At 48.3% G+C, this 24,733-nt stretch overlaps 1 protein-coding gene across 1 annotated transcript; it reads left to right on the top strand.

Annotated features, from left to right (window-relative positions):
• Window positions 1-795: 795 nt before the first annotated feature.
• Window positions 796-24,153, top strand: TRPV1 (transient receptor potential cation channel subfamily V member 1). Its single transcript, XM_031469498.2, has 15 exons — window positions 796-1,392; window positions 2,198-2,358; window positions 2,434-2,586; window positions 3,066-3,206; window positions 3,357-3,655; window positions 4,521-4,700; window positions 7,135-7,293; window positions 8,401-8,496; window positions 9,701-9,771; window positions 11,587-11,752; window positions 12,180-12,246; window positions 14,523-14,842; window positions 16,338-16,465; window positions 16,961-17,076; window positions 23,278-24,153. Exons 1-15 carry the CDS (start codon window positions 1,007-1,009, stop codon window positions 23,448-23,450), a joined length of 2,616 nt encoding a protein of 871 aa, XP_031325358.2. The 5' UTR covers window positions 796-1,006; the 3' UTR covers window positions 23,451-24,153.
• Window positions 24,154-24,733: the final 580 nt, after the last annotated feature.

Genomic DNA, 24,733 nt, shown 5'->3' with positions numbered 1-24,733 from the left:
AATTTCTAGACTGCAGGGTGAACAGTGTGAAGTGGGCCATGAGGATGGACGAAGCCAGCTGGGCCACCCTGGAGGGGGAAAGGAGCACGACTGGTGCAGGAATTGGGGGTGAAGAGGAAGTGGCGTCAGCATGGATGTGGCATCTGAGAGGTGGTAGGGTTTGGGCAAGAGGAGAAGAAGGAAAAAGCACTCCAAGTGGAGGCACCATGTAGGCCCAGGTCCCTGAGATGTGGGGCAGCCCTGGGTACCAGGGAGTGGGGATGCCCAGCTGGATAGAGGGGAAGAGTAGGAAAGGGGTTTGGAAGGGGGTGGAAAGCAGCATCAACACAAATTTATGGCCAGAGGTGCCTGCACTAGCTGCTAGTGTAATTCCAAGTGTTCGGGCCTAGAGGGCCAACCAGCCCCGAATCACTTAAAGTCTCAAAGTTCAGGGCCGGGATCCTTGAAATATACCAATTTCACAAAAGTGACCAAAAGTACAAAAAGTCCCCCGCAAACTCAACGATTGCAGCAGCCAGGTCAAAGAGCAAAGGCAGACAAGCGTGAGGCTGATGGTGGGGACACTTGGCACAGGAGGGCCTGTGTGCGCAGCGTGTCTGTCTCTACCGGCCACCTTGTTCCCAGGGATGCAGACTGCTCGGTTCTTTGGGGCTGAGCCATCCTCAGTGCCGAGTTCCTCCCTGAATGCACACCCCTCCTCCTGTTTCCCTTATTCTGATCTTGGAGGGAGGCGGAGCAGTGGTTATCATTTCCACTCTGCCGATGGGGCAGCCGAGGCCCAGAGAAGGCAAGTGGTCCATCCAAGTCCCTCAGGGCCTGATGGCTCCAAGCTGGGGACCCATCCATCCCTGCAGGCCGATGGCTATGGAGCTGCTAGGCCTGCTGCTCCCGGGGCTTTGGGGGTAGGAGATACAGCACCCTGAAAGCTTCCTTTCTGGGAGGCTAGGGGCAACAGCTATTGGACTTCTGGGGCATCGTGTTTCACTGGGGTCTTTGCAACAAGGGTATGTCAAAGCTAGGCTTGTGCAGTCCTCAAGCTGGGAACAAACCCAATCTTGGTGGCTGTCCACAGGCTGCCTCTTGGGCCACAGAAGATCTGGCAAAGATGAAGAAATGGGGGAGCTCAGATTCAGGGGAGTCTGAGGACCTGCCCCAAGAGGACTCCTGCTCAGATCCCCTGGATGGAGACCCTAACTCCAGGCCATCTCCAGCCAAGCCCCACAGCTTCCCTGTGGCCAAGAGCCGTAGCCGGCTCTTTGGAAAGGGTGACTCGGAGGATGCATCTCTCATGGACTGCTCTCAGGCGGAAGCCCAATTGGCATTCTGCCCGGCCATCACAGTCAGCCCTGTTGTCATCATCCAGAAGCCTGGAGATGGCCCCACCTGTGCCAGGTAAGCTGCATCTGGAGCCCAGCCTCCCTCTCTACCTGGAGTCCAGCTGGCCCAGCTGGCTGAGACTCCAGCCGGCCCAGCTGGCTGAGACTCCAGCCGTAGAGACACCATGTGATACTCAAAGTTTATGTGCTGAAAGTCATAGAGCCAGGGAGCTGGTGGGGGTGGGGGGCTCCAGAGGTCACCTCGTCCAGCATCTGTGCTCATAGGACCTTTGAGACTGTGGACACGCACGCGGGCATATATGCTCATCCTAGCTGCCGGCTGAACTCTGAGTCCAGGCTTAGGATGCTCACCAGTCCCAATCATGCAGACTTCAAGCTGAAAAGCTCATGGACAGGATGCTTTTAGACAGAGTACAAAACAGCTTCAGTGAGAGAGCCCACCAGCCCTCCCACATCCCCCACGGCAAGACAGGGGCTGCACATGGGCTGGCTGACTCCTGGGACCATGTGAGGGTGCTTTTTCACTTAGCAGAGGGCAGCCAAACCCCTGCCCGCACCCCCTCCAGATTCCCCCAGCCCCTCAGCGGACAGAGAAGTGGGTGGCCTGGGTGTTGGAGGAAGTGGTGGTTGCAAAGTCTTTCTAGATGATGCCTGCAGATAGGGTGGGGACAGAATGGGGGCACACGTTCCCTGTTACATCAGTTTCCTGGCTGGCCACCTGGACTGAGGCATGGGTTTTGTATCATGTTTTTTCCTTTTGGTTTGCCTTCGGGTTTAATCATACTCTCTACCAAGCTCTGAAGGCTTCAGGGCCAAGGGGGAAACCAGAGGATGAGATGAGGGTGTTTTCTGGCCCACAGGCAACTGTCCCAGGACTCTGTCGCTGCTGAGAAGAACTTCAAGCTCTATGATCGCAGGAAGATCTTTGAAGCGGTTGCTCAGAATAACTGCGAGGAGCTGGAGAGCCTGCTCCTCTTCCTGCAGAAGAGCAAGAAGCATCTCATGGACAGCGAATTCAAAGGTGGCCTGGAGACCGTTGGGTTCCAGGAAGGGGCCCCGCTGTGGTGCCTGCTCTGACCCTTGCTTTGTCTTGCAGACCCTGAGACAGGGAAGACCTGTCTGCTGAAAGCCATGCTCAACCTGCACGACGGGCAGAACGACACCATCCCCCTGCTCCTGGAGATCGCCCGGCAGACAGACAGCCTGAAGGAGCTGGTCAACGCCAGCTACACGGACAGCTACTACAAGGGTGAGGAGTGTGGGGCCAGCACGCCTCTGCCCACAAGCACACCTGGAGCCAGGAGGGCATCGTGACGCCCGGGCAAACCTCTGAGCTCCTCTCCCCCTGTCCCAGCTGAGTAGGGAACTCCTGGTCCTGGGGAGGCCCCTTGCCTCCCCGACCTACTGGCTTGGAGACGGGTTCTGAGGGTCCCGTCTCCCCTTCTGTGGGTTTGGTGCTCCTTGTCCCTGAAGGTCATGGCCTCCCTCTCTGCTACTGCTCCTTGCCCTTGGGCAATTTTGATTCCTCCAGCCCCCAGTCTGGTATTCCCTGTTCCTGGGGGTCTCTACTGCCTCAGGGACTCCCTGGGCCTCCTTGGGGGACCTAATCACCTCCTCTGGTAGGGGGGTGGTCATCCTGTATCTCCTGCCCAGGCCCTCCCCTAGCACCTGTCCGGGCACCCCTGCAGGACTCCAAGTGCAAAAGCCAACAGCCTGCATCCTCTACAGGCCAGACGGCGCTGCACATTGCCATCGAGAGGCGGAACATGGCACTGGTGACCCTCCTGGTGGAGAATGGGGCCAATGTCCAGGCTGCAGCCAATGGGGACTTCTTTAAGAAAACTAAAGGGCGGCCTGGCTTCTATTTTGGTAGGGAGACCATTTGGTATACATTTGACTTTTTGTCCCTTGCTAAGTGGAGGTTTAGGGTGGGGACAGAGGAAATCAGAGGCCAGGTGGTGCAGGGGCCAAGCCAGTCTCTTCCTGGGGAGGCCCACCATGTGCCTGTTTTGGCTGCAGGTGAGCTGCCCCTCTCCCTGGCTGCCTGCACCAACCAGCTGGGCATCGTGAAGTTCCTGCTGCAGAACTCCTGGCAGCCGGCCGACATCGGCGCCAGGGACTCGGTGGGCAACACGGTGCTGCACGCGCTGGTGGAGGTGGCCGACAACACGCCTGACAACACCAAGTTTGTGACGAGCATGTACAATGAGATTCTGATCCTGGGGGCCAAACTCCACCCTACGCTGAAGCTGGAGGAGCTCACTAACAAGAAGGAGCTGACGCCGCTGGCTCTGGCCGCCAGGAGCGGGAAGATCGGGGTAGGGAGGGGGCGTCGCGCCTAAGCTGGGGCTGCTCTGGGGACTGCCTGCCTGCCTTACCGAGCTTCTGGCATCACCAGTGTGTGGAGCCCTGGTGCCGCCACGCCAGCCTGGAGGGATAGGGCAGGGGTCATTAGAGTAAGGGGGAGGAATTGTGAGACGCTGGGCAGAACCCAGCATCACACACATGGCCGTTTCTAATTTCCAACTCTGAGCATCATCACCAAGACATGGGCTGGGGGTGGGGTGCTGGGGCCTGGGGCTGAGGATGGGTTGAGCTGAGGGTGAAACAGAGGAGGAACTGTTGGTGTTTTTCCATGGAAGACAGGACTTTGGGGTGATACGAGGTCCTCAGGGGAGAGTCTGGGGTAGGGCAGGCCAAAACAGAGGCCTGTGGGTGATGTCAGGCCATGAAAGGGTGGGGTGATGGTGGGGCTGGCATTTGGGAATTGGAGGGGAGGGGGCTTCTCTGTACCAGGGGATTCTAAGAATTTGTCCCTGATCATACTGAGTCTCTTAGGATGAGAAGTCTGGCTTTTATAACCTTGGTTTTATTTCTTGGATTTTCTTAATTTCCTTCTGGCTTGAGGTTTTCTAAAATGAACCACTGCAGTCCTTCATGTGAGATGGGAGAACTGGGGGAAGGGGGGCCGGTGTGATCAGGTGATGGGTCTGATGTGGCTGCAGTTGGGATCTGAGGCAGTGGGCAGGTTGATCTTGATGGCGGTCAAGGCTGTTGGATGGGGGTGGGTCTCTCCTGGGGCTTGGGTGGGGTCTCCAGCCGGGCTGGAAAGCAGAATTATTTCTGGAGCAGAGCTGCAGGCCCAGTGGAGCCTCTAATGGGCTCTTGTATCCCCTGGGGCAGGTCTTGGCCTATATTCTCCAGAGGGAGATCCAGGAGCCTGAGTGCAGGCACCTGTCCAGGAAGTTCACCGAGTGGGCCTACGGGCCTGTGCACTCCTCTCTGTACGACCTGTCCTGCATCGACACTTGCGAGAAGAACTCAGTGCTGGAGGTGATTGCCTACAACAGCAATGAGACCCCGGTGAGTGGGCCGGGGCTGGGACCCATCCAGGGAGGGCTTCCGGTCTCACTGCACCCCAGCCCCAGCCCCTGCTCCGGCTCTGCCTGTCCTCCCATCAATAAAAGCCTGCTGCCCGGGGCTTACACCCGCAGCCTCATCTCCTCGTTCATTCCCACCAGGTGTTTTCCTTCCTCGTGCAATCAATATGTGATAATACATATAATATGTAATATATAATATTATAATGTAATATATATAATCCTAAATATTTCAAAATTCCATAGACCAAAAAAGAATCCTCCTTTTGTACCATATAAAATGTGTAGCTTCATTTTGCTTATGTAAATGGGATTATACTATACATAGTATAGAACATCCTTTTTTTCACTTAATGGCATGTCTTGCCGACAGTTTTACATCAGCATATATGGGTCTGCTTTATTAAGAAAAATTACTGCAACGTATTCCACAATTTGGGTGGGGAGTAAATGTCTATAGAAGGGCATTTGAGTTATTTCCAGTTTTTTGGTTTTTGGGTTTTTTTGGTGCTTCTACAGTGCTGCAGGACACTAGTCAGGGGTTTGATTTTTTCTATGAAAGATACCTTGAATTGGAATTGCTAAGTCAGAAATTATGTCCTCCGAAAAATCACATCAATGCACTTGCCCACCACCAGTGGGTACACACCTACCCATGTTCTTGCCAACCTGGGTGTTACCAATCTTTTTTTTTTTTTAAACTAGTTTAAGTCCATGGAGCCAAAAATGCTCTCTCACTGATATGTTAATTCTTGTTTTCTTGATTACCGTGAGGTCGAAAATTTTTTCGTAGGTTTTCAACCATTCATATTTCTTTGGTAGATTTCCTGTCCATTTCCTGTCCTTTGCTAGCTCTTCTACTGGGCTGTTTGCCTCACCTGTTTTGGTGTGTAATGCTCTTGCTGTAAAATGAATTGGTCCTTTCTCTGTTGCATATGTTTCAAATATTTTATTTCCTCCTAGTCTGTCTCTTGCTGTTTAACTTCACCCGTATCATTTGTGTATGAAAGAATTTCATTTTGAGAATCAGATTAATTAGCCTTTTTCTTTCATAGCGTTTGTGACTTGTGTCTTGCATTAGAAAGCCTTTTCCACTTTGAGATTACATGCACATTCTCCAGTGTTTATATTTATCTCCTCTGTAGGTATTTTATGTTTGGCTTTTACATTTATCAGGAATTTATTTTTGTGTAGGTGTGAGGTAGGTGTCTTACTTAATTCTTTTGTTTCCAAATGAGGGTCCCAATACTACTTTATGAAAAGGGGCTCCTGCCACCACTGCTTTGAAAGGCTACCATCCCTATCCCCTCTTTCTAAGGTACCAGACGCTCCAGGCCCTGAGGCCGGCTCTGGGGGCTGCAGTCTGTGCTGTTGGTGATGAGGGGCCACCTCCATGATGTCTCAAGGGGCAGAGTCCTGGGGAGGGAGAGGCCTGGCCTGCTTTGTTCTGTCCCATCAGCCCCCAAGGCTGCCATGCTGGATCCAGGCCTCTGACTCAGTATCCCGGAGTCAAGTGTTCCCAGAGGGCTGGCCCAGGTAGGAAATAACCTCAAAAAGGAGACAAGGGTGTTTGACCTAGAGAGGAGAGGGCTCTGGGGCCACAGCTGCCATCTTTACATCTCTGGAGGCTTTCAAGGGCCAGAACACAGTATGGGGGCTCCTGGGTGCAGAGCAGGGGCCACTGGTGGACAGCAGGGAAGACCAACTTTACTCCAGAGAGTAGACCTTCCCAACAGACTTCTTGAGGCAGCAGGGAGCCTCCCATCCCTAAAGATTTTCAAGAAGACTCTGAACAGGGACCTTGCTGGGGGAGCTCAAGCTTGGGCCAGAGTTGGCCTCAGTGGCCTGAAAAGGCTAAGATGACCTGATTTTGGCTTATCCATGTCCTGGAGATACTTGAAGTTTGAGATCTCCTGGATGGGAGACTTTTGCCTCAAACCATTTCTTGTAAAGATGGTATCTCAGGCACTGGGCCCACCCATGGCAGGAAAGCCTTCCTGGTCCCCTGCAATCTCCTGTGAAGGGAGTTGCCACTCCTGCCTGGATCACCTGTCTGACTTAGGGCTGGAGCTGTGAGAATGAGAATTCAGAGGCCCCTGCCTGCCTGCCCTCATCCCCTCCCCAAGCAGCCTCATGCCAGGCTCCTCCTGCGCCAGCCTCTTCCCGTTACTGTGGAAATAAGCAAGGATGAAGGCTCTTGGAAGAGAGTTATTAGAGAGAACGGGCATAGGATGTTGGGCAACACTTGTGAGCTCTAGGGTGTCAGGGGCACTTGGGGTCACTTGTCCAGTTCCACCCCTTGTTCACTGCATGACAGGGGTGCTAAAGCTCAGAAGGTGGGTGTAGGAAAGCCTGGGGCGGCTGCTGCGGGCGGTCCTGGTCAGGGAGTGAGCCTCACGTCTCTTTGCTCCTCTTAGAATCGCCATGACATGCTCTTGGTGGAGCCGCTGAACCGCCTCCTGCAGGACAAGTGGGACAGATTCGTCAAGCGCATCTTCTACTTCAACTTCTTCGTCTACTGCTTGTATATGATCATCTTCACCACGGCCGCCTACTACAGGCCTGTGGAAGGCCCGGTGCGCCCGAGGCACAGACCTCAGAGAGGAGAGGGGGAGGGCGTGGGCGTTCCTGTAAGGGAACTGGGCCGGGCCCCAGAGAGGTGGAAGGGTCACCTGGGGACCCAGAGCCCAGTACTCAGTCCTCCCTCTGCTGGCTGTCCTACGCCCCACTCTTGTTCTCAGCCCCAACTTTAGCCTCCTGGTTCTGAGGCTCAGCCTGTGGTCGCTGAGGTCCCTGATGGCAGAGCGGAGGTACTGGGTTAGACAGGATGCCAGAATTAGGACTCCAGAAGCATCTCTCTGCTGGGCCCTGAGCCCGTTGCCATCCTGCTCACCTGCCCACTTTTGTTTACTCTCTCCTATATTATTCATTCCCTGGACACATACTCTAAGACTAGACTTTTTCTGCTACCAGGATCCACGGACTCCCTCGAGTTTCTGAATTGAGTCCTTTCCATTCAATATGCGGGGACTTAACTTGCTGCCTTTATTTCCAAGTTGCCTTGCTTCCTAGTTAGGTGACACCTGATTTCTGTACACTTATTAAGGCTATCGGATGGCTTCCTTTTAAGAGAAAAGAGAAATATGCTAATGAGACGAGCTAGTGACATAGGGCTTATGAGCCGTGGATGGTAGGTAGACTGAAAGGAAACCCACTCTAGGAATCTGTGACTGAAACACAAGGGCGACACACATGTGTGTCTCTTCCTCCACCATCCGTGGGAAACCTTGATGGTGCTGGGAGACCAGGGGTTCTCCATAGGCTGTGGGAATAACAGGAAGCACATGGCATTGGGTCTGCAAGGGTGCCGCCACTGATGCCATCATCTCCTCCCAGCCAAACAGAGCTCCAGGCTAGGACATCATCCGGGAGACAGCACAGTACAGTGGGATGTGCTTCTCGGCACCTGAAGGCTGCCACTTTGGGAATCTGGTCCCACAGAGGGGCCTCCTTGCAGATGTCCCCATAATAACGCAATGTCTTTATTTGTGTCTCTCTCTTCTGCTGGAGGCTGAGCCTCTCCAGAAGGAGCTGGGTCTAAATCTTAGGGCTTTGCACCTGTTAATTGTTTGTTGGATGAATGAACGAGTGAATGGAATCACTAACTTCTCTGCACTTCGCAGCCTCCCTTTAAGCTGAAGCACACCGTTGGGGACTATTTCCGAGTCACTGGAGAGATTATTTCTGTATCAGGGGGAGTCTACTTTTTTTTCCGAGGGGTAAGCATTCCTTCCCACATGGCGAATTTCCGTGGTCACCAAAACAAAAAGCCAAGAGACTCCCTCAGTCCTCACCCACTTTTTAATTCATTGGCTACACAATGGCCCTGCTTGAGGAGCTTAGAGACACACAGGGGAAGGTGAGAGCCCCAGGCACTGATGGCTTAGGGGATGCGGGTCTGCTGGTGGGTCCCCACGGATCCAGGGCAGTCATGCTTGAACACAGGCAGTCAGACCTCTCCACTGAATGTAATATTTAATTACAGAAGTAGAGTGGGAGCCTCTGAAGAAACAGGATCATGACCGGTAGTTGTTTAATTAATTGAAATGGTCCATTAAAGCTCAGAATAACGAAAGCAGTCTGTATGTGTACTGGAACCATTTTATTTTAACTAAAAACTGGAACATGCAGGTTCGTTGGCCATTCTTCTAAAATATGTGGGACCACTGTTGCATGTACAAAGGGATCTGAATGTGAAATTTGGGATTATTATGATTTCTTTCCCCTTCATCTTTTATTTTAAACTACACCCCCCCTTTTTTTTTTAAAGTAATTTACCTTTAAGGAATCTTTCCAAATCATTGGGCTCTGTCTTCACAGAAGCAACCGTCTTTATTTTCACACTCATAGTTTATATTATAGTAAAGCACAAAGCCAAAGTATCAACTGCGGCGGGCAGAAAGCACTCTCGGCAAACAGGATTAGCCAGTGGGAGAGAGTGGAGTGTGTGGGTGTCTTGGAGAGGCGCATTCACCGTGGGCCACCGTCAGGATGTTTTCAGGGAGCCAAGAGCACTGGATGTGATTAGTTAGCTCAGTGGAAGCCGGTTAAAGACTTTTTTTTTTTTTTTTTTTTTTTTTTTTACCGTAATGCATACTTCTTTAAGAAAATTAGGGGAAAAAAGCACAAATTAGAAAGAAAAAAATTGCCCAACCCCATCATTCAGGCACAGCAAATGATAACATGTTGGTGGTTTTCTTTCCCATTTTACTTCTAGGTGTAGTTGTAATTTCACTCTATTTTAAAAAAATCTTCCTGACCGAGTCACATAACATTACTCCATTAGCTGGACCCACACTGCTCCACTGTCTTCGTTATCTTTGCTTTGATTGCACTCCCGTGGTCCATCGTGGTGCCATTTAGGAAGCATTCTGGGTGCTCACCATTTAACCTTTCCTGGGATCTTACTCTGTTTACCTGCAGATTCAGTATTTCCTGCAGAGGCGGCCGTCACTGAAGACCTTATTTGTGGACAGTTACAGTGAGATGCTTTTGTAAGTGATACTGATTCTTCTGCCTCCATGGCAGACAGCACTTTATTCTTGTTTCATGGATGCAGTATCTTCTTTTTTAGAAATTTTAAATCAAAGTGTAGTCGATGTACAATGTTGTGCTAGTTTCTGGTGTACAGCACAGTGATTCAGTTATACATACATGTATTCCCGTTTATATTTTTTCATAGGTTATTACAAGATGTTGAATATAGTTCCTTGTGCTAGACTGTAGGACCTTATTGTTTATCTATTTTATATATAGTAGTTAGTATCTGCAAATCCCAGTATCTTCATTTATCTCTCTACATCTATTAAGATAGTTTTTGGTAAACTTTTTTTCTTCTTTTTGCATACCTTTTGTTTTCTCCAAATTGTTGTTTCCCCACTTGCTTGTTTCATTTTCTCTTACATGTTAGAGGTCGTCCTCAGGAAATTTGGAAATCTTTGCTGTGTTCTCATGATTCAGAGTGGAGGACTGAAAAGCTGGTGGGAAGCTCTGAATGTGTGAATGGAGGTTATAAAATTTGAGCTGCATCATAGACTCGTTTACAACATAAACTATTTATTGGAGAATGTCCAAAGTCAGTCCATTGTATCTTTTCAATCTTCTACCCAGGGGGAGTAGGTCTGGCCAGCTTTCTGAAAGCTGAGTGGAGAAGAGGGCTTTCTGTAATCTGTCTTGTATAAAATTACATAATCTGTTTTTGGCAAAATACCTATGCTTTCATGGATGTTTGATGAAACTGGGTCCAAAGACCTTCTGTTTTATCTCCTTCAGAGACAACAAACACCTCCACTCTTTCTTATGCTAGGTCTCTTCACCCCACCTCCAGTGGTGCCTAAGCCTTTTGAGCCTCCTTGATTGAATGAGTTGGTTTCAGGTTTCCCCACTATGGATTTGGGTTCGGCTTTCTTGGGTCTGCTAGATCAGTTTCCATTTGTCCACTGCTTCCCAGTTTCTAAAACTCCTATGTGGGGACTCCATTTGCCACCTGAGGTGACTTTTGCCTATTTCAGCTGGCATCAGTTCTTATTTTGGCCAGGGGTCTGTAGATGCCAAGGAAGAGGTCTTCTCTGCAGCAGAACTCCAGTTAATGAGCCAGTTCAGTGATGTCAGTTTTTAAGATGCTCACATCAGCACAGCAGCCGTTTTTTGCTGGGTTCTTGCACACAAACAGGAGGTGGGGTGGTCAGTGTGGTCTTCAGTGGTCTTCACTGTGCCCAGGGCTCTGACTTGGGCAGCCCCCACCAGACTAAGGGAAGGACATCTTCCCCGGCTCTGCTCCTGAGTTTGAGGGCGTGACAAGCAGATCTGATCTGTGGTTTTTTCAGGAGAGTATGACTTGTCCTGCTCACGGGCATAGGCCTCCTAGGTTCTCTGTTGTCATAAGGCTGGTCTTCCCAGGGCCTGGACAGGAAGACTGGGGGCTAAAGCAGTGTTTCTGTCTTTTTCTTTCTTTTAATTGCCTTTTAAGATATTATTTTCCCCCTAATTGCTCCTCCCATGAAATCCACCACAAATATACTGTGTAGCTGTTTTTGCACTGTATTTATATCTGTGCTCTCAGTAAAAAGAGAATAAGATTTTTCACACTCCTGTCCCGCCCTGCCCTCCACTGCCAGAATCAATTTTTACCTCTTGGCAGTGATATTCCTCCCACTGAGACTCAGGGGCTAAAGGAGGCAGGATGGCCAGCTCCCGCATGGCCTGAGTCTCTGCCTCCGAGGAGCGGCCCAGGCATCGGGGGCTTGTCCGTGGGGGTGCCGGGCCTCCCAGGTGCCCATGGACAGAGCTTCCTGTCCCTCCATCCTCAGCTTCGTGCAGTCGCTGTTCATGCTGGGGACCGTGGTGCTGTACTTCTGCCACCGCAAGGAGTACGTGGCCTCCATGGTGTTCTCTCTGGCCATGGGCTGGACCAACATGCTCTACTACACCCGCGGCTTCCAGCAGATGGGCATCTATGCCGTCATGATCGAGAAGGTGGGTGCCAGCGCCCGAGGGGTTCTCCATGGAGCCTGTTTACCTCCTGGATATGTGGGACCCGGTCCCACACACTCCATGTGCCTCTTTGTGTTGTCTGGGGAGGTGCTGTTTTAAGACCCACCTTCCCAGAGAATCCCCCAGCAATCAGGCAATCTGGCTTTGACCCAGGTTTGGGGGCTTCCCTGAAATTGACCTCCCCTACATACCAGGCCCCCTTCTCCCACCAGAACAAAGGCCATGGTTGGGGGGAGCTGTAGTGACTCTCTCATGACCCCTGAGTTGAAAGCCACCAAACCTAACTCTCCTGTATGTCCTCCGATGCTCTCGGGTGCACGATTAACCCCCAGGTCAATGCAGCCCCATCCCTTCCCTTGGCCCCACCTGGGCCTGGACTTGGCTCTGACAAACCCTCTCTCTCCTGCAGATGATCCTGAGAGACCTGTGTCGCTTCATGTTTGTCTACCTGGTTTTCTTGTTCGGGTTTTCCACAGGTAACGGGCTTGGTCAGGGCCGGTGCAGGGCAGGGCTTCCTGGGAATTCTGCAAGGCTGGGTGGGGAGAGGCCCACTGGGGTGTGTGTCTGCAGGTGACAGAGTGGATGGACAAAGAGCACACTGAGATAGCTGGAGAACCTGGAAAGGTGATTCATAAAGTGTTCAAAGTAGTTTTATTTTATTTTCTAATAGATTTATTTTATTATTTATTTTTAATTTTTGGGGGTAATTAGGTTTATTTATTTATTTAATGGAGGTACTGGGGATTGAACCCAGGACCTCATGCATGCTAACCACACACTCTACCACTGAGCTATACCCTCCGCTCCCAAAGTAATTTTAGAAGGAAAAGTGCTGCTTGCTTGTAGTATAGCTGCATTTTGGCTCCATAAGAAAAAGTTTATTTTGACATTATTTCAGATTTTCAGAAAAATCACAAGAATAGTATAAATAACTTCTCTGTACTCTTAACTGAGATTCCCCAAATTTTACCACACTTAGAAAAAAATCACTTTCTCTTCCCACTCCACAAACATACACACGCACACTCACACACCCCACTTTACACTTAAAAAAACAGTAAGTTACAGACACGATCAGTCCTTTGCCACTAAATACTTCAGAGTGTGTTTCCTAAAAACGAGAACAGTCTCTTATGTAAACACAGCATAATGAGCAAAATCAGGAAATTGACATCAATACAGTACTATCAGCCAGTCTTTCAGCCTTATTCAGATTTCACCAATTGTCCTAATAATATCTTTTACAGAAATGAAAATCCCAGATCATGCATTTACATTAAATTTTCACGCGTCTTTAGTCTCCTTCCATCTGGAGCCATTCCTCAATCTTTCCTTCCCTTTTGTGATCTTAGCATTTTTATTGAGTAAAGGCCAGTTTTTACAAAGTCTCTTAATTTGAGTCTGTCTGACATTTCCTCACAATTAGATTCATGTAACAATTTTTTTGTCAGAATATCAAGGAAATAATGTGTGTCTTCCTTGGCATATGATATCAGGAGTCCCACAGTGTCTGTTCGTCCCATTTCTGGGGATGTTGACTTTTGATCACTTGGTAGGTTTGGTTACTTTTGGTGGATCTGCCCGATTTTTTCTGCTGTCAGGTTATTACCTTTCCTTTTGTAATTGATAAACCATTTGTGAGGAGATGCTTTGAGACTATGTAAGTATCCTGTTTCTCATCAAACTTCACCCAGTAGTTTTAGCTTCCATTGTGCTTCATCTGAATTACCTGATCCTGTGATGGTTGCCAGATGTTGCTTTTCTAACTTATCGTTCCTTCCACATGTGTTAGCTGGAGTTCTATTGTACGGAAGAGCTTTCTTTACAGTCATATGATGGAAAGGATTTCCATTCTCCCACATTGATTTATTTATTATCAGTAGGGCCTCATAGATTCATTTTTGTTTTTATTTTTTTGTGTATGTGTGGATTTTCCCTTTGTTAAATGGGTTATAACTCCTTGCTATTGTCATTTGTTTTGATGCTCATATTATCTGAGAAATGGTCACTAGGAGCCCCTTCAAGCTGGCTCCTGTGCCCTTTTGACACATCACATCATTTATTGAGCAACTGAGTTCTGCTTTGACCCTTACCTGAGTGCTATAGTTAGATGGTTCACATGGTATCCTGTCTGGGAGTGATGGGAAACTTTGACTAGAAGGGAGCTGATCAGGATTGGTGTGGGCTCTGACACTTGGTTTGAAGGCCCTGCCTATCAGTAGCCACAGGAAAGGATTAGGTCAAGGGGGTTAGCAGATCCTACGGTTACAACTGCTACAGAAGTGTTCAGCCTTAGGACTAAATTTCCCAAGAAGAAGAATGCAGAATGCAGCAAGAAGCCCTTCAGCGCTGAGCTGCTCAGCCCCTATTCCAGCCAGTTCTGGAATCGGCTGGCTCTGGGCTACCCTCTAAGGGGCACAGGCAGATAGGGTGTGACTGAGAGTAGGTGTGGACTTAGGGCTGACATGTAAGGTGAGGCAGGTTGTGCACTGCACAAATGTGGCTGTATTCATTTTGTGCATATAGATTTGTATATTTATCTTAGCATTTTTTCCCTGGCAGATGATGATAAAGTTTTCTTTTAATAAAACATCATATTATCACAAATTTCTGAGCTTTGAAGAAGAGAGTGCTTTTTTAAAAAAGAAAATTCACACAAAGGCACTACATAGCCAAGCCAGACCCATCCTGGGGGAGTAGGGGATCTGGGGTCTTGACTTCCATCCAGCTCTTTTTTCCCCATGCCCTATAGCGGTGGTGACTCTGATCGAGGACGGAAAGAACGACTCTGTGACTGATTCCACGTCACACAGGTGGCGAGGGGTTTCCTGCAGGCCTCCCGACAGCTCCTACAATAGCCTGTACTCCACATGTCTGGAGCTGTTCAAGTTCACCATTGGCATGGGCGACCTGGAATTCACCGAGAACTACGACTTCAAGGCTGTCTTCATCATCCTGTTACTGGCCTATGTGATTCTCACTTACATCCTCCTGCTGAACATGCTCATCGCCCTCATGGGCGAGACCGTTAACAAGATCGCCCAGGAGAGCAAGAATATCTGGAAGCTGCAGGTGGGTCACTTGGCAGGCTGTGTGCAGCACCAAGGGGTTGGCTGTTCCAAACGTGAAGGTCCAGGGCTCAAGCAGCAACCTCTCCCTCAGTTGGCTCCCTCTGGCTCCTCCCACAGGGGATCTCTGTCCAGCATCACCAGCGGGTGTTCAGAGATGCTGTGTCTGCTGTAGGCTGGGCGGTCCCTGGGGGAGGAGGCGGGGAGGAGATGGAGGGCTGAGCCCTGTGGGGTGCCCATCGCAGAACTAGGGTGGGCACCAGAGACCAGACTTGGAGGAGCAGCTAATGTGGGATTGTTGCAGAAAAAATGTGTTACAGTTCAGTGTTATAGCTCAGGGTTACAGCTTAGCTTTGACAGCAACCTGGATCTGGGCAAGAGACCAAGCAGCACTCGGAGAGTTGGAGAACTCAGGTTTATTATACCAGCAGGCCCAGAGGAGTTAACACTCCAAGCTCTGGACCCTGTCTGTAGGTTTACACAGGCTTTTATAGGCTGCCAGTTTACACTTTGCAACATCATATGCAAATAAGGTATAACAAAAGTTGACTAATTAGGAACAAGCTTTGTAGAAATGGACCAATCAGGAGGGAGAGAAATAACTAATCAGGAGTGAGGGAAATGGACCAATCAGGAGTGAGAGAAATAACTAATTAGGAATAAGCTCCATGCAAATGAAGTACTCTAAATGGACCAATCAGAAGTTAGGGAAATGGACCAATCAGGAGTGAAGGAAATAACCAATCAGAAGTGAACTCAGAGAACCAATAGAATTTTAGGGCTAAGTAAGGGGTTCCAGAGGCAAAAAGTGAAACAGAGCCTAGGGGCCAGGGAACTAGATGGTGCTGGCAGGAGAGTAGTGGCCTTACCTGAGGGTCCTGCAGATCTTTTTATGGGGCTTCCCGCCTCAGGATGGGCCCTGACAGCTGCATTTTTGAGCCACCTGGTCCACATCTGCTGTCCCAGGTAATAATAAAAACATCACTCTTATCAAGCAGCACTTTCTCTATGCTAGGTACTATTCTAAGTGTCTTGCTTCCATGCTCTCTTTTAATCCTACAACAATGCTACCAAGAGGGTTCTCTCACTATCCCCAGTTTTGGACGAAGGCGCTGAAGTATAGAGAAGTTAGGTATCTGGGTCCAAGGCAACCAGTAAGTAGCCCAGCCAGGACTCGGCCCAGGCGGTCTCTCTCCCGAGGCCTGCTCTTAATCACGACACTATGTTGCCCCTTCTTGAGATTCTCAGGGAAGGATCTGGGGCTGGCACAGTCCACCTCACTCACAGCTGCCCTGCCCAGACTCAGCAGCACCAGCAGTGCCTGGACAGGTCTGGGCTGGATGGCTGAGCTCTGTCCGTGGCGTGTGCACCTGCCAGGCTGTGGGAACCAGCCTGGTGTAGCCGATATGGAGGTTCAGATCAGAGGCGCAGGGACGGGGAGAGACCTTGGAGAAGCTAGATGCGCCCTCTGCCCCTCTGCCTTTTGTGTCTTCCTGCAGAGAGCCATCACCATCCTGGACACGGAGAAGAGCTTCCTTAAGTGTATAAGGAAGGCTTTCCGCTCAGGCAAGCTGCTGCAGGTGGGGTACACACCTGATGGCAAGGACGACTACAGGTGGTGCTTCAGGTAATGCCCAGGCAGGAATCAGAGCTTGGGGAGCTTGGGGGCTTGGCTGTGGATATCAGGACCCACCCAGAGCCAGCTGTGGGTACAGAAGCCTGACTCAGGGTCTCTTGGAGCCAGTCATGAGCACAGAGGACTCTCCCAAAGATGGCAGTCCGCACAGGGGGCTGCCGGCACAGGAGACCCACCACAGATCCCAGATGGTGGAACCCAGACAATAGATACTGGAACATGAGGTGTCCAGAAGGGGTCACCTAGTGGTCAGGGTCAGAAGCAGGAATCCAGTATTTAAAGTCCCTGGGCCCCACGGTGTGGTCAGGGAACACATCTTCGTGGGTGGGGTCCAAAAGACAGGCCCCTCCGGGTCCTCTTTCTACCAGCTGTGTCTCCCCAACCTGGTCTCTAGGCTTGGCCTGTGGGGCCAAGCCCACCACCTGGGAAGCTGGCCATGGCTCTTGGTCCCTCAGCTCCCTCCTCCCCCATCTCCTCCCCCTGCAGGGTGGACGAGGTGAACTGGACCACCTGGAACACCAACGTGGGCATCATCAATGAAGACCCCGGCTACTGTGAGGGGATCAAGCGCACCCTGAGCTTCTCCCTGCGGTCAGGCAGAGGTGAGGTGTGAGGGGAGGGCGGCCAGGTGAAGCCTTGGGGGTCCCCTACTCCTTTCAGGCCTTCCTCTTCCCACCGCCTGGGCACTGACATAGCCCCACGTCTCAGCCATCCACACGATCCCGGAGCGCGGTCTCACGCACATGCGCAGCCCACTGCTCCACTTGCCCACGCGTGCCCACGCGTGCCCACGCCCTCCCGCTCCGCAGCGCCCCTGGTGGTCAGTGCCACATATAGGCTGCCCTGTCTCCTCTGCCCGGGTCCTCAAACCCAGCGTCTGCGCTCAGCTCTGTGAGGCTTATGGACGCAAACAGGGACTCTCACCTTGCTCCACACGATCAGGCAGGCAGAGGGGAGACACGTGGGGAGAGCAAAGGATATACCTTGAACAGAGAAGCCTTGTGGGAAATCACAGAAAATTACAGAAAAAAGTCCTTTAACCGTTAATGGTAAACATTTAACAGTAGCCGTTAAATTCAAGGTCCAGTTGAAGATATTTACTTAAAAATGCAGCAAACCTAGTCATATTGAACGCATTTTGAGTTAAAATTATAGCCCTGCACTAATCGGCACTAATTATTTTTAGTTTTTTTTAAATTGGTAAATTTAAAAAATATATTTAACATGAAATTTGCCATTTTAACTATTTTTTAAAGTGTACAGTTTGGTGGTTTTTTTTTTTAATTGGTGTATAGTCAGTTTACAATGTTGTGTCAGTTTCTGGTGTACAGCACAATGCTTCACTATATGTGAATATACATATATTCGTTTTCATATTCTTTTTCAAGCTACTACAAGATATCGAGAATAGTTCCTTGTGCTATACAGAATAAACTTGTTTATCTATTTTATATATACCAGTCAGTATCTGTAAATCTCAAACTCCCAATTCAGTTTTGTGGTATTAATAATAGCCATCACCTTTCATATTTCCAAAATGTTTTCACTCTTCCAAACAGAAACTGTGTACTCATTAAACAATTATCCCCATTTCCTTCTCCACCCAGTCTCTGGTAACCTCTACTCTACTTTCTGTCTCTGTGAATTTCCCTATTCCAGGTGCTTCCTATAAGTGGAATCACACAATATTTGTCCTTTGGTGTCTGGCTCAATAATGTTCCATTGTGTGTATATATCATATTTTATTTATCCATTCATCTGTTCATCGATGAATGGAAACATTAGAATTGTTTCCACCCTTTTGGCATTTGTGATTAATTGCTGTGAACATCAGTGTAAAGATTCTGTTTGATTCCAGCTTTCAAGTCTTTTGGGTAGAAGTGGAGTTGCTGGCTTGTGTGGTAATTCTATGTTTAACCTTTTGAGGAACAGCCAAACTATTTTCCAAAGCAGCCAAGTCATTTTACATTCCCACCAGCAAAGCATGAGGGTTGGTTCCACATCCTCACCAAAACGTGTTATTTTCTGTTTTTTTTTTGTTTTTGCTTTTGTTTTGATTGTAGCCTTCCTAATGGATGTGAAATAGCATCTCATTGTTTTGATTTGCATTTCCCTAATGTCTAGTGATTTTGAACATCTTTTCATGTGCTTATTTGTCATTCATAGATATTCTTTGGAGAAATGCGTGTTCAAGCCCTTTGCCCATTAAAAATTTTTTCCTGTTGTTGAGTTATAGGAGTTCTTTATATCTTCTGGATATTAATCCTTTATTAGATACGTGATTTGCCAATATTTTCTCCCATTCTGTGAGCTGCCCTTTGGTGTACAGAAGCTTATATTTTAATGAAGCCCTATTTATCCTTTTGCTGCCTGTTTTTTTGGTATCATATCCAAGAAATCATTGCCAAATCCAATGTCATGAAGGTTGTCCCCTGTTTGTTTTTTTTTTAAAGAGTTTTATAGTTTTAGCTCCCTATCATTTTTAAGTTGCCTTTTTCTTGATTCAGCATTTGCTTGGCTGCTGTAAATGTTGGACTGTTTCCCTAGAGTTCTGACTACATTGGTTCTAAAGTTTCTGCCTTTTTTTTTTTTTTTAATGATTTCGTGGAGGCATGGGTGTTTGAATCTGCCTACTTTGCCATTTTTGCTGATGTTGTCAATTCTTAAATGAACAAAGAATGAATCAGTGTTGGATAGTTTTTTTTTTATTTTTTGGCAAGTTGGGGGAAAGAGCACGCTTTCTCTGGCAGACTTGCCTGATAGCATGATGCTGCATGTTTGATATTGCTTCATAGAGAGGCTCATTTTTTATATTTCAGAAACTCGAAAAAATCAGCTTAATTGAAATATAGCTTACGTATAATAAAAATGCATACAGTTCAAATGTACAGTTTGATAAGTTTTGACAAATGTACATACTCAGGCAACCATCAAGTTGCTCAAGATACAGAACATTTCCAAAGTAGCACTATTTATAATAGCCAAAATGTGAAAGCAACTTAAGTGTCCATTGACAAAGATGACTGGATAAAGGAGTTGTGGTATGTATGTGTGTGTGTGTGTGTGTGTGTGTGTGTGTGTGTGTGTGTATGTATATATGTATATAAAATACTACTCAGCCATAAACAGGAAGGAAATAATGCCATTTGCAGCAACATGGATGGACCTAGAGATTATCAAACTAAGTTAAGTAAGTCAGACAGAGAAAGATGAATATCATGTATCACTGATAATGTGGAATCTAAAATATGATACAAATGAACTTATTTACAAAACAGAGACAGACTCACAGACATAGAAAACAAACTTATGGTTACCAAAGGGGGAAGGAGTGGGAGGGATAAATTAGGAGTTTGGGATTAGCAGATACAAACTGCTATATATAAAATAGATAAACAAGGTCCTACTGTATAGCACAGGGAGCTATTTGCAATACCTTATAATAAATCAAAATAGAAAAGGAAAAAAATATGTACAGAACATTTCCATCATGCCAGAAAGACACTCATGCCCCTTTGTAGTCAGTTCCACCCTCCTCATCCCAGGTAACTATTTATCTAATTTCTATCACTATGGATTAGTTTTGTATCATCTTTTGTTTACCTGGACATGTTAATTTCATCTTCATGTTTGAAGGATATTCTCACTGGATTTAGAATTCTAGGTTAACAAAGTTCTTTTTTTTCCATCCAAACTATGATTCTCCACTGTCTTCTGATTTCCATTGTTTCTGATGAAAAGTCACCCATGATTTGTATTGCTGTTCTCCTGTGTGTAGTGCGTCTCCCCCCCACCGCCGCCTCTGGTTGCTTTAAACCTATTCTCTTCATCTTTGGTTTTCAGCAGTTTGACTAAGATGTGCTTATGTATGGTTCTCTTTGGTTTTAGCTAAGATTCTTGGATCTGTACATCAATATGTTTCATCAGATTTGGGAAATCTTTGCTTTATTCTATCTTCTCCTTTTACATAAGTGTTAGACCCTTGGATATTGTCCCATGGGTTTCTGATTCCATAGCTTCATTAAGGTTATGTTTTCCTTTGGTTCTTTGAACATATTTATAGTAGCTACTTTAACCTTCTCTACTTGCTTTATCTGCTAAATCCAACATCTAGGCTATCTTGGGTTCAGTTTCTGTTGACTGCTTTTTTTTTTTCCCTAACTGTGAGTCACATTTCCCTGTTTCTTATGTGTCTAGTAACTTTTAATTATATACTGGGCATTGTAATAATAATATGTTGTAGAGACTTTTGATTGAATTTTCATTCTAGTTGGCAGTTCAGTTACTGATGAATCACCTTGAACTTGTGTAGGCTTAGTTTTAACCTTTATTAGGGTAGATCTGTAGAAATGCCAAGGTATTTGCCAATCCCTCAAACATGTGGGACACGACCTCCAAACTGTTTCCACTGAGGACCTTGTCAGGGCTTGGTTTTAGGCTTTTTGGAGTGAGTCTTGAGTAGACCTTAATCTAGGGTATGTAGAGTAAGGAGGGCATTTCTGGTATTCTAGCTCAATCCTCAGAGTAGAAAAAGGGTGTTAAGGAGATCTCTCCATGGGCTGGGCCGGATCTCCAATATCCCTCAGTCCTGCTTAGCTTCTGGTGTCTCTGTCCCACTCTTAACACCACAGCAGCCACTGTCTGGTAAGCCTCATGCAGTCTCTCTCACTCTGTGCAAGTACAGCCCAACTCTCAGCCAAGGACTTGGAAGGAGACCCCCACCCCAAAGACTTCTGGACCTCCACCCCTGCAGCTCCCTGCTTCCTCTTCTCCTGGGCCCTGTCCCACAGATTCTAGCTGCTTTGGCGGCCCAAAACTGATTCCTTCTTCCTTAGCTCAGAAGCACTGCCACGCTCTGCCTAGACTCCAGCTCACTGCATTGTAGTCTGAGAACTTGTCCCTAAGCAAAACATCAGAGTGGTCACCGGGCTCACCTTGTGAATTTCACTTCTCTTGGCAATTGCTGCTTCTCAGTCTGTTGTCTGATGCCTGAAGACATTTGCTGTGTGTATTTTATTCAGTTTTATGGTTATTTACAGCAGATGGCCAGCCTAGTGCTACATACTCTGTCAGAGCTGGAAGTGGAAATCTATTTTACTGAGAGGCTTACTTTGGAAAACTGCTTCATCAGTTTTCCCAGGGGCCTCCTGCAGTCCTATAATTTCCCTGCAAGTTTCATTAGACTCACTCCCTGTGTCATGTCATAATACTTATTGATTATTTGTTCTTCAGTTGCTAACTGGTCCAACTCTGACACAGAGCTGTTCAAAGGGTGGCTTAGCATGTGATTTGAGCAGTTTTCCATGACCGCTCTTATCAATTTCATGAAACTACACATCTTTTACAAGATTTGCTGTTTCCCTTCGCGGTTGATTTGCATTGTATTTGCATTGTATTTGCATGACATTGTTGGCTGTTTACAATGTGGCACATTCACCATGCTATTAATAAAGACATTAGCCTAGGAGCAAGGATATAGACACACTCATGTTACTTGGGGTGGGTCTAGGAGAGGGTTAGAGGTTTCCTGATTTCGCACATATAATTAACTAGTGAATAGTTCCTGAGGAATTGCTTTCCTGTACATGACTGTGTAACAGTGGAAACTCCAGTAATGAGTAGTCAGATAATTCAGAGAATAAGGAACTCTCCCCACCCAAATAGTACATGTGATTAGGAAGGGGTGAGGAAATGTGTGAGACAAAGAGCAGGGAAGAATAGTGGTCAGTAGCTGAGCTGTGGAGAGCATGCAGGGAGTCTTGGCATCAAGACTGTAGGACACGGGCACTGGGAGCCCCATGCCTTCTTTGAGAGCCCTGAAACTGGAGCCGGATGTCTCCGAGGCTGGGTGTCCCCACCATCCACACAGCCAGAAAATGGTGTCTCAGTGAGCACCTGGCCTGTCTGCCCCTGAAGCCCTCCTGCTCCTATGCCCAGGTTCCCTGACACATCCTCCTGGTGCTTGGTTGAGGGGAGCAGGCCAGCGTCAGTCTGCCAGCCTGGAGAAAACACCAGGATCAGGAAAATTCTGCTGGAGTGGTCACAATGGGCCCAGCCTCCTACATTCCTGATGCCTTTGAGATGTGGCCAGTGTGGGACATCAGCAGAGGGGCCTGAATTGTGGCATGAGGGTAGGAGATGTGAATTTAGGCTGATTTTCCAGACAGATCAGACCCAAGGGGGCCAACCAGGGGGCCTGGCTGACCAGGGCTCTGGCAAGTAGAAGGAGGGCACATACAGCTGCCCCTCTTGGCTGTTACTTCTCTGAGGTTGCTGGGGCGGGGGCGGGGGGATCGCAGTGGGGTTGATAATGGGGTCCTCCTCAGGAGCTTCCTGGGATTTCAGGCCACATGTGAGAGCCCACTTTGAGGCCCGGTGTCACTGTGGGTCCCTTGGCATCGATCCTAATCTATGCTCTGGTCGGGGCTGGACCCCAAATCCTGACCCTTTGGCTGGTGTTCACTACCCTGCAGCTGACCTGGTGTGGAGCCACTCCTGGAGCAGCCCCAGCATTGCTCCTCCTCCCACGTGGGCAGGGAGGGAACAGAGGCTGAGAGCAGCTAGTAGTGGAATCTCCTGTGGCCACTGGCAAGTCAGGGTGGGGTGGAGGAAGGGAATTTCAGAGCCACCAGAGCGAATGAGGCTTCCTGAGCAGGTGAGGGAGGAGGAAAGGCCCCGATCTAGTGCTCAGGAAGCACCAATGTGCCTGAGCCTCCTTCCGTCTGGTGGGTGGGCAGGCCTGCAAATAGTTGTTTAGTATCCTTTTGTTGCCCCCGAGGCAGTAATGGCGTTTCATCCTTCAGCTGCAGGGAGACACTGGAAGAACTTTGCCCTGGTTCCCCTCTTAAGAGATGCAAGTACTCGGGAAAGGCACCCTGTCCAGCCTGAGGTAGTTCATCTGAAGCACTTCGCAGGGTCCCTCAAGCCAGAGGATGCTGAGATCGTCAAGGACCCTGCTGCTTTAGGAGAGAAGTGAGGGACCCCATGGGGGACTCTCAACCCTGTGGGCCTTAAGATACCCCAGTGTTGCTGGTGGGGGGCGTGTAGGGACACCAGTGCTGTCTCAGCAGCCTGGTCCTGCCAGCACCCACCTTCCGGGCTCTTTCCCAGACCTCACAGGACAAGCTGTGGGAGGCATTGCTGGATGCATGGGAAGAGGTGGCCATACAACCCTCACTGTCCCCAAGTGAATCTCCTAACTGTCTGGTTTTTACTGACTTTATCAGACATCACAGATGAGAAATCTCCACGTGCATGTATACGATGCCCCTGTTTTCTTCGATTTTGCATTCCTGGGAGTGAAAGCCAACGAAGCCTAGTAAAACAATTTTTTGAACAAAACACTTCCTTTGAGAGAAAATTCCGAAGCTCTTGTCTGTATCATGCTTAATATCTCCCTCGTCCGGAGTGGTCTGGGGATAATGATGTCACTCCTCAGGGGAGGTAGGGGAGGCTTGCCCCATTCCCAGCTCTGCCAGAATTGGTTGTTTCTGGAGTGGTTCCTTCCTTTTGGTTAATCCATCACAGTTCCAAAAATATTAGCTCCTTCGCATTTCAAATAAAAATACAGAACCATGTCCCAAAGCCACGTGGAAAGAATTTTTTAATGATCGTCCATCTGTAATATCCATCTATAGTCCTGCTCACCTGCAGTGGTACCTACTTCCACCTCCACCCATTCTGCCATCCATCAAATAAATACATAAATAAATATATGTTGTATCAGGTGTGAACTCCATGTCAGTCATTGGGCTGGCGTAGCTGATTGGCTCCGTGTGGTCTGTGTGTGCGTGTGTGCGTGTATGTGTGTGTGTACTACCCTGTATGGCTAGGAGCCTCTGGTCACCCTTTAGTTGTTACCCGTGGGAGAGGGCACTCCTCCACGCATACATCTACCATAGTTAGCAAACTGGGGGCCTTGGGCCAAATCTGGCCTGCCGCCTGTTTTTGTAAACAAACTTTCATAAGAACACAATGCAGCCATTCATTTCTGTACAGTCTCTGGCTGCTTTCATGCTACAATGCAGAGGTGAGTGGTTGCAAGAGACTGCTAAGCCTAAAATATTTCCTTTCTGGCCCTTTGTGAAAAAGTCTGAGGGCTCCTGCTTTATGGACTAGAATTTAAGAAACATTGATCTGGAATAAAGCTCTATCCCAGACACTGGCTGGCTGTGTTACATCTGTGGAGTGTCGAATGAGCTGTCCTGTAGAAATTGCTGGATGTTGATTCACGAGATGAAGGATGACATTAGCTGAGGC

Source organism: Camelus dromedarius, chromosome 16 (genome assembly GCF_036321535.1).
Source record: "Camelus dromedarius isolate mCamDro1 chromosome 16, mCamDro1.pat, whole genome shotgun sequence".
Classification (NCBI taxonomy): domain Eukaryota; kingdom Metazoa; phylum Chordata; class Mammalia; order Artiodactyla; family Camelidae; genus Camelus; species Camelus dromedarius.
The sequence above is the reverse complement of the archived record's forward strand: the minus strand, read 5'-3'. Positions and strand labels throughout refer to the sequence as shown.

What these genes read in the sequence shown, in the direction of transcription:
- TRPV1 (XM_031469498.2), top strand. Translation starts at nt 1,007, where the DNA reads ATGTCAAAGCTAGGCTTGTGCAGTCCTCAAGCTGGGAACAAACCCAAT. An exon ending in CATGGACAGCGAATTCAAAG is followed by an intron (nt 2,359 to 2,433) that starts GTGGCCTGGAGA and finishes TTTGTCTTGCAG; the next exon opens with ACCCTGAGACAGGGAAGACC. An exon ending in GACTACAGGTGGTGCTTCAG is followed by an intron (nt 16,466 to 16,960) that starts GTAATGCCCAGG and finishes CTCCCCCTGCAG; the next exon opens with GGTGGACGAGGTGAACTGGA.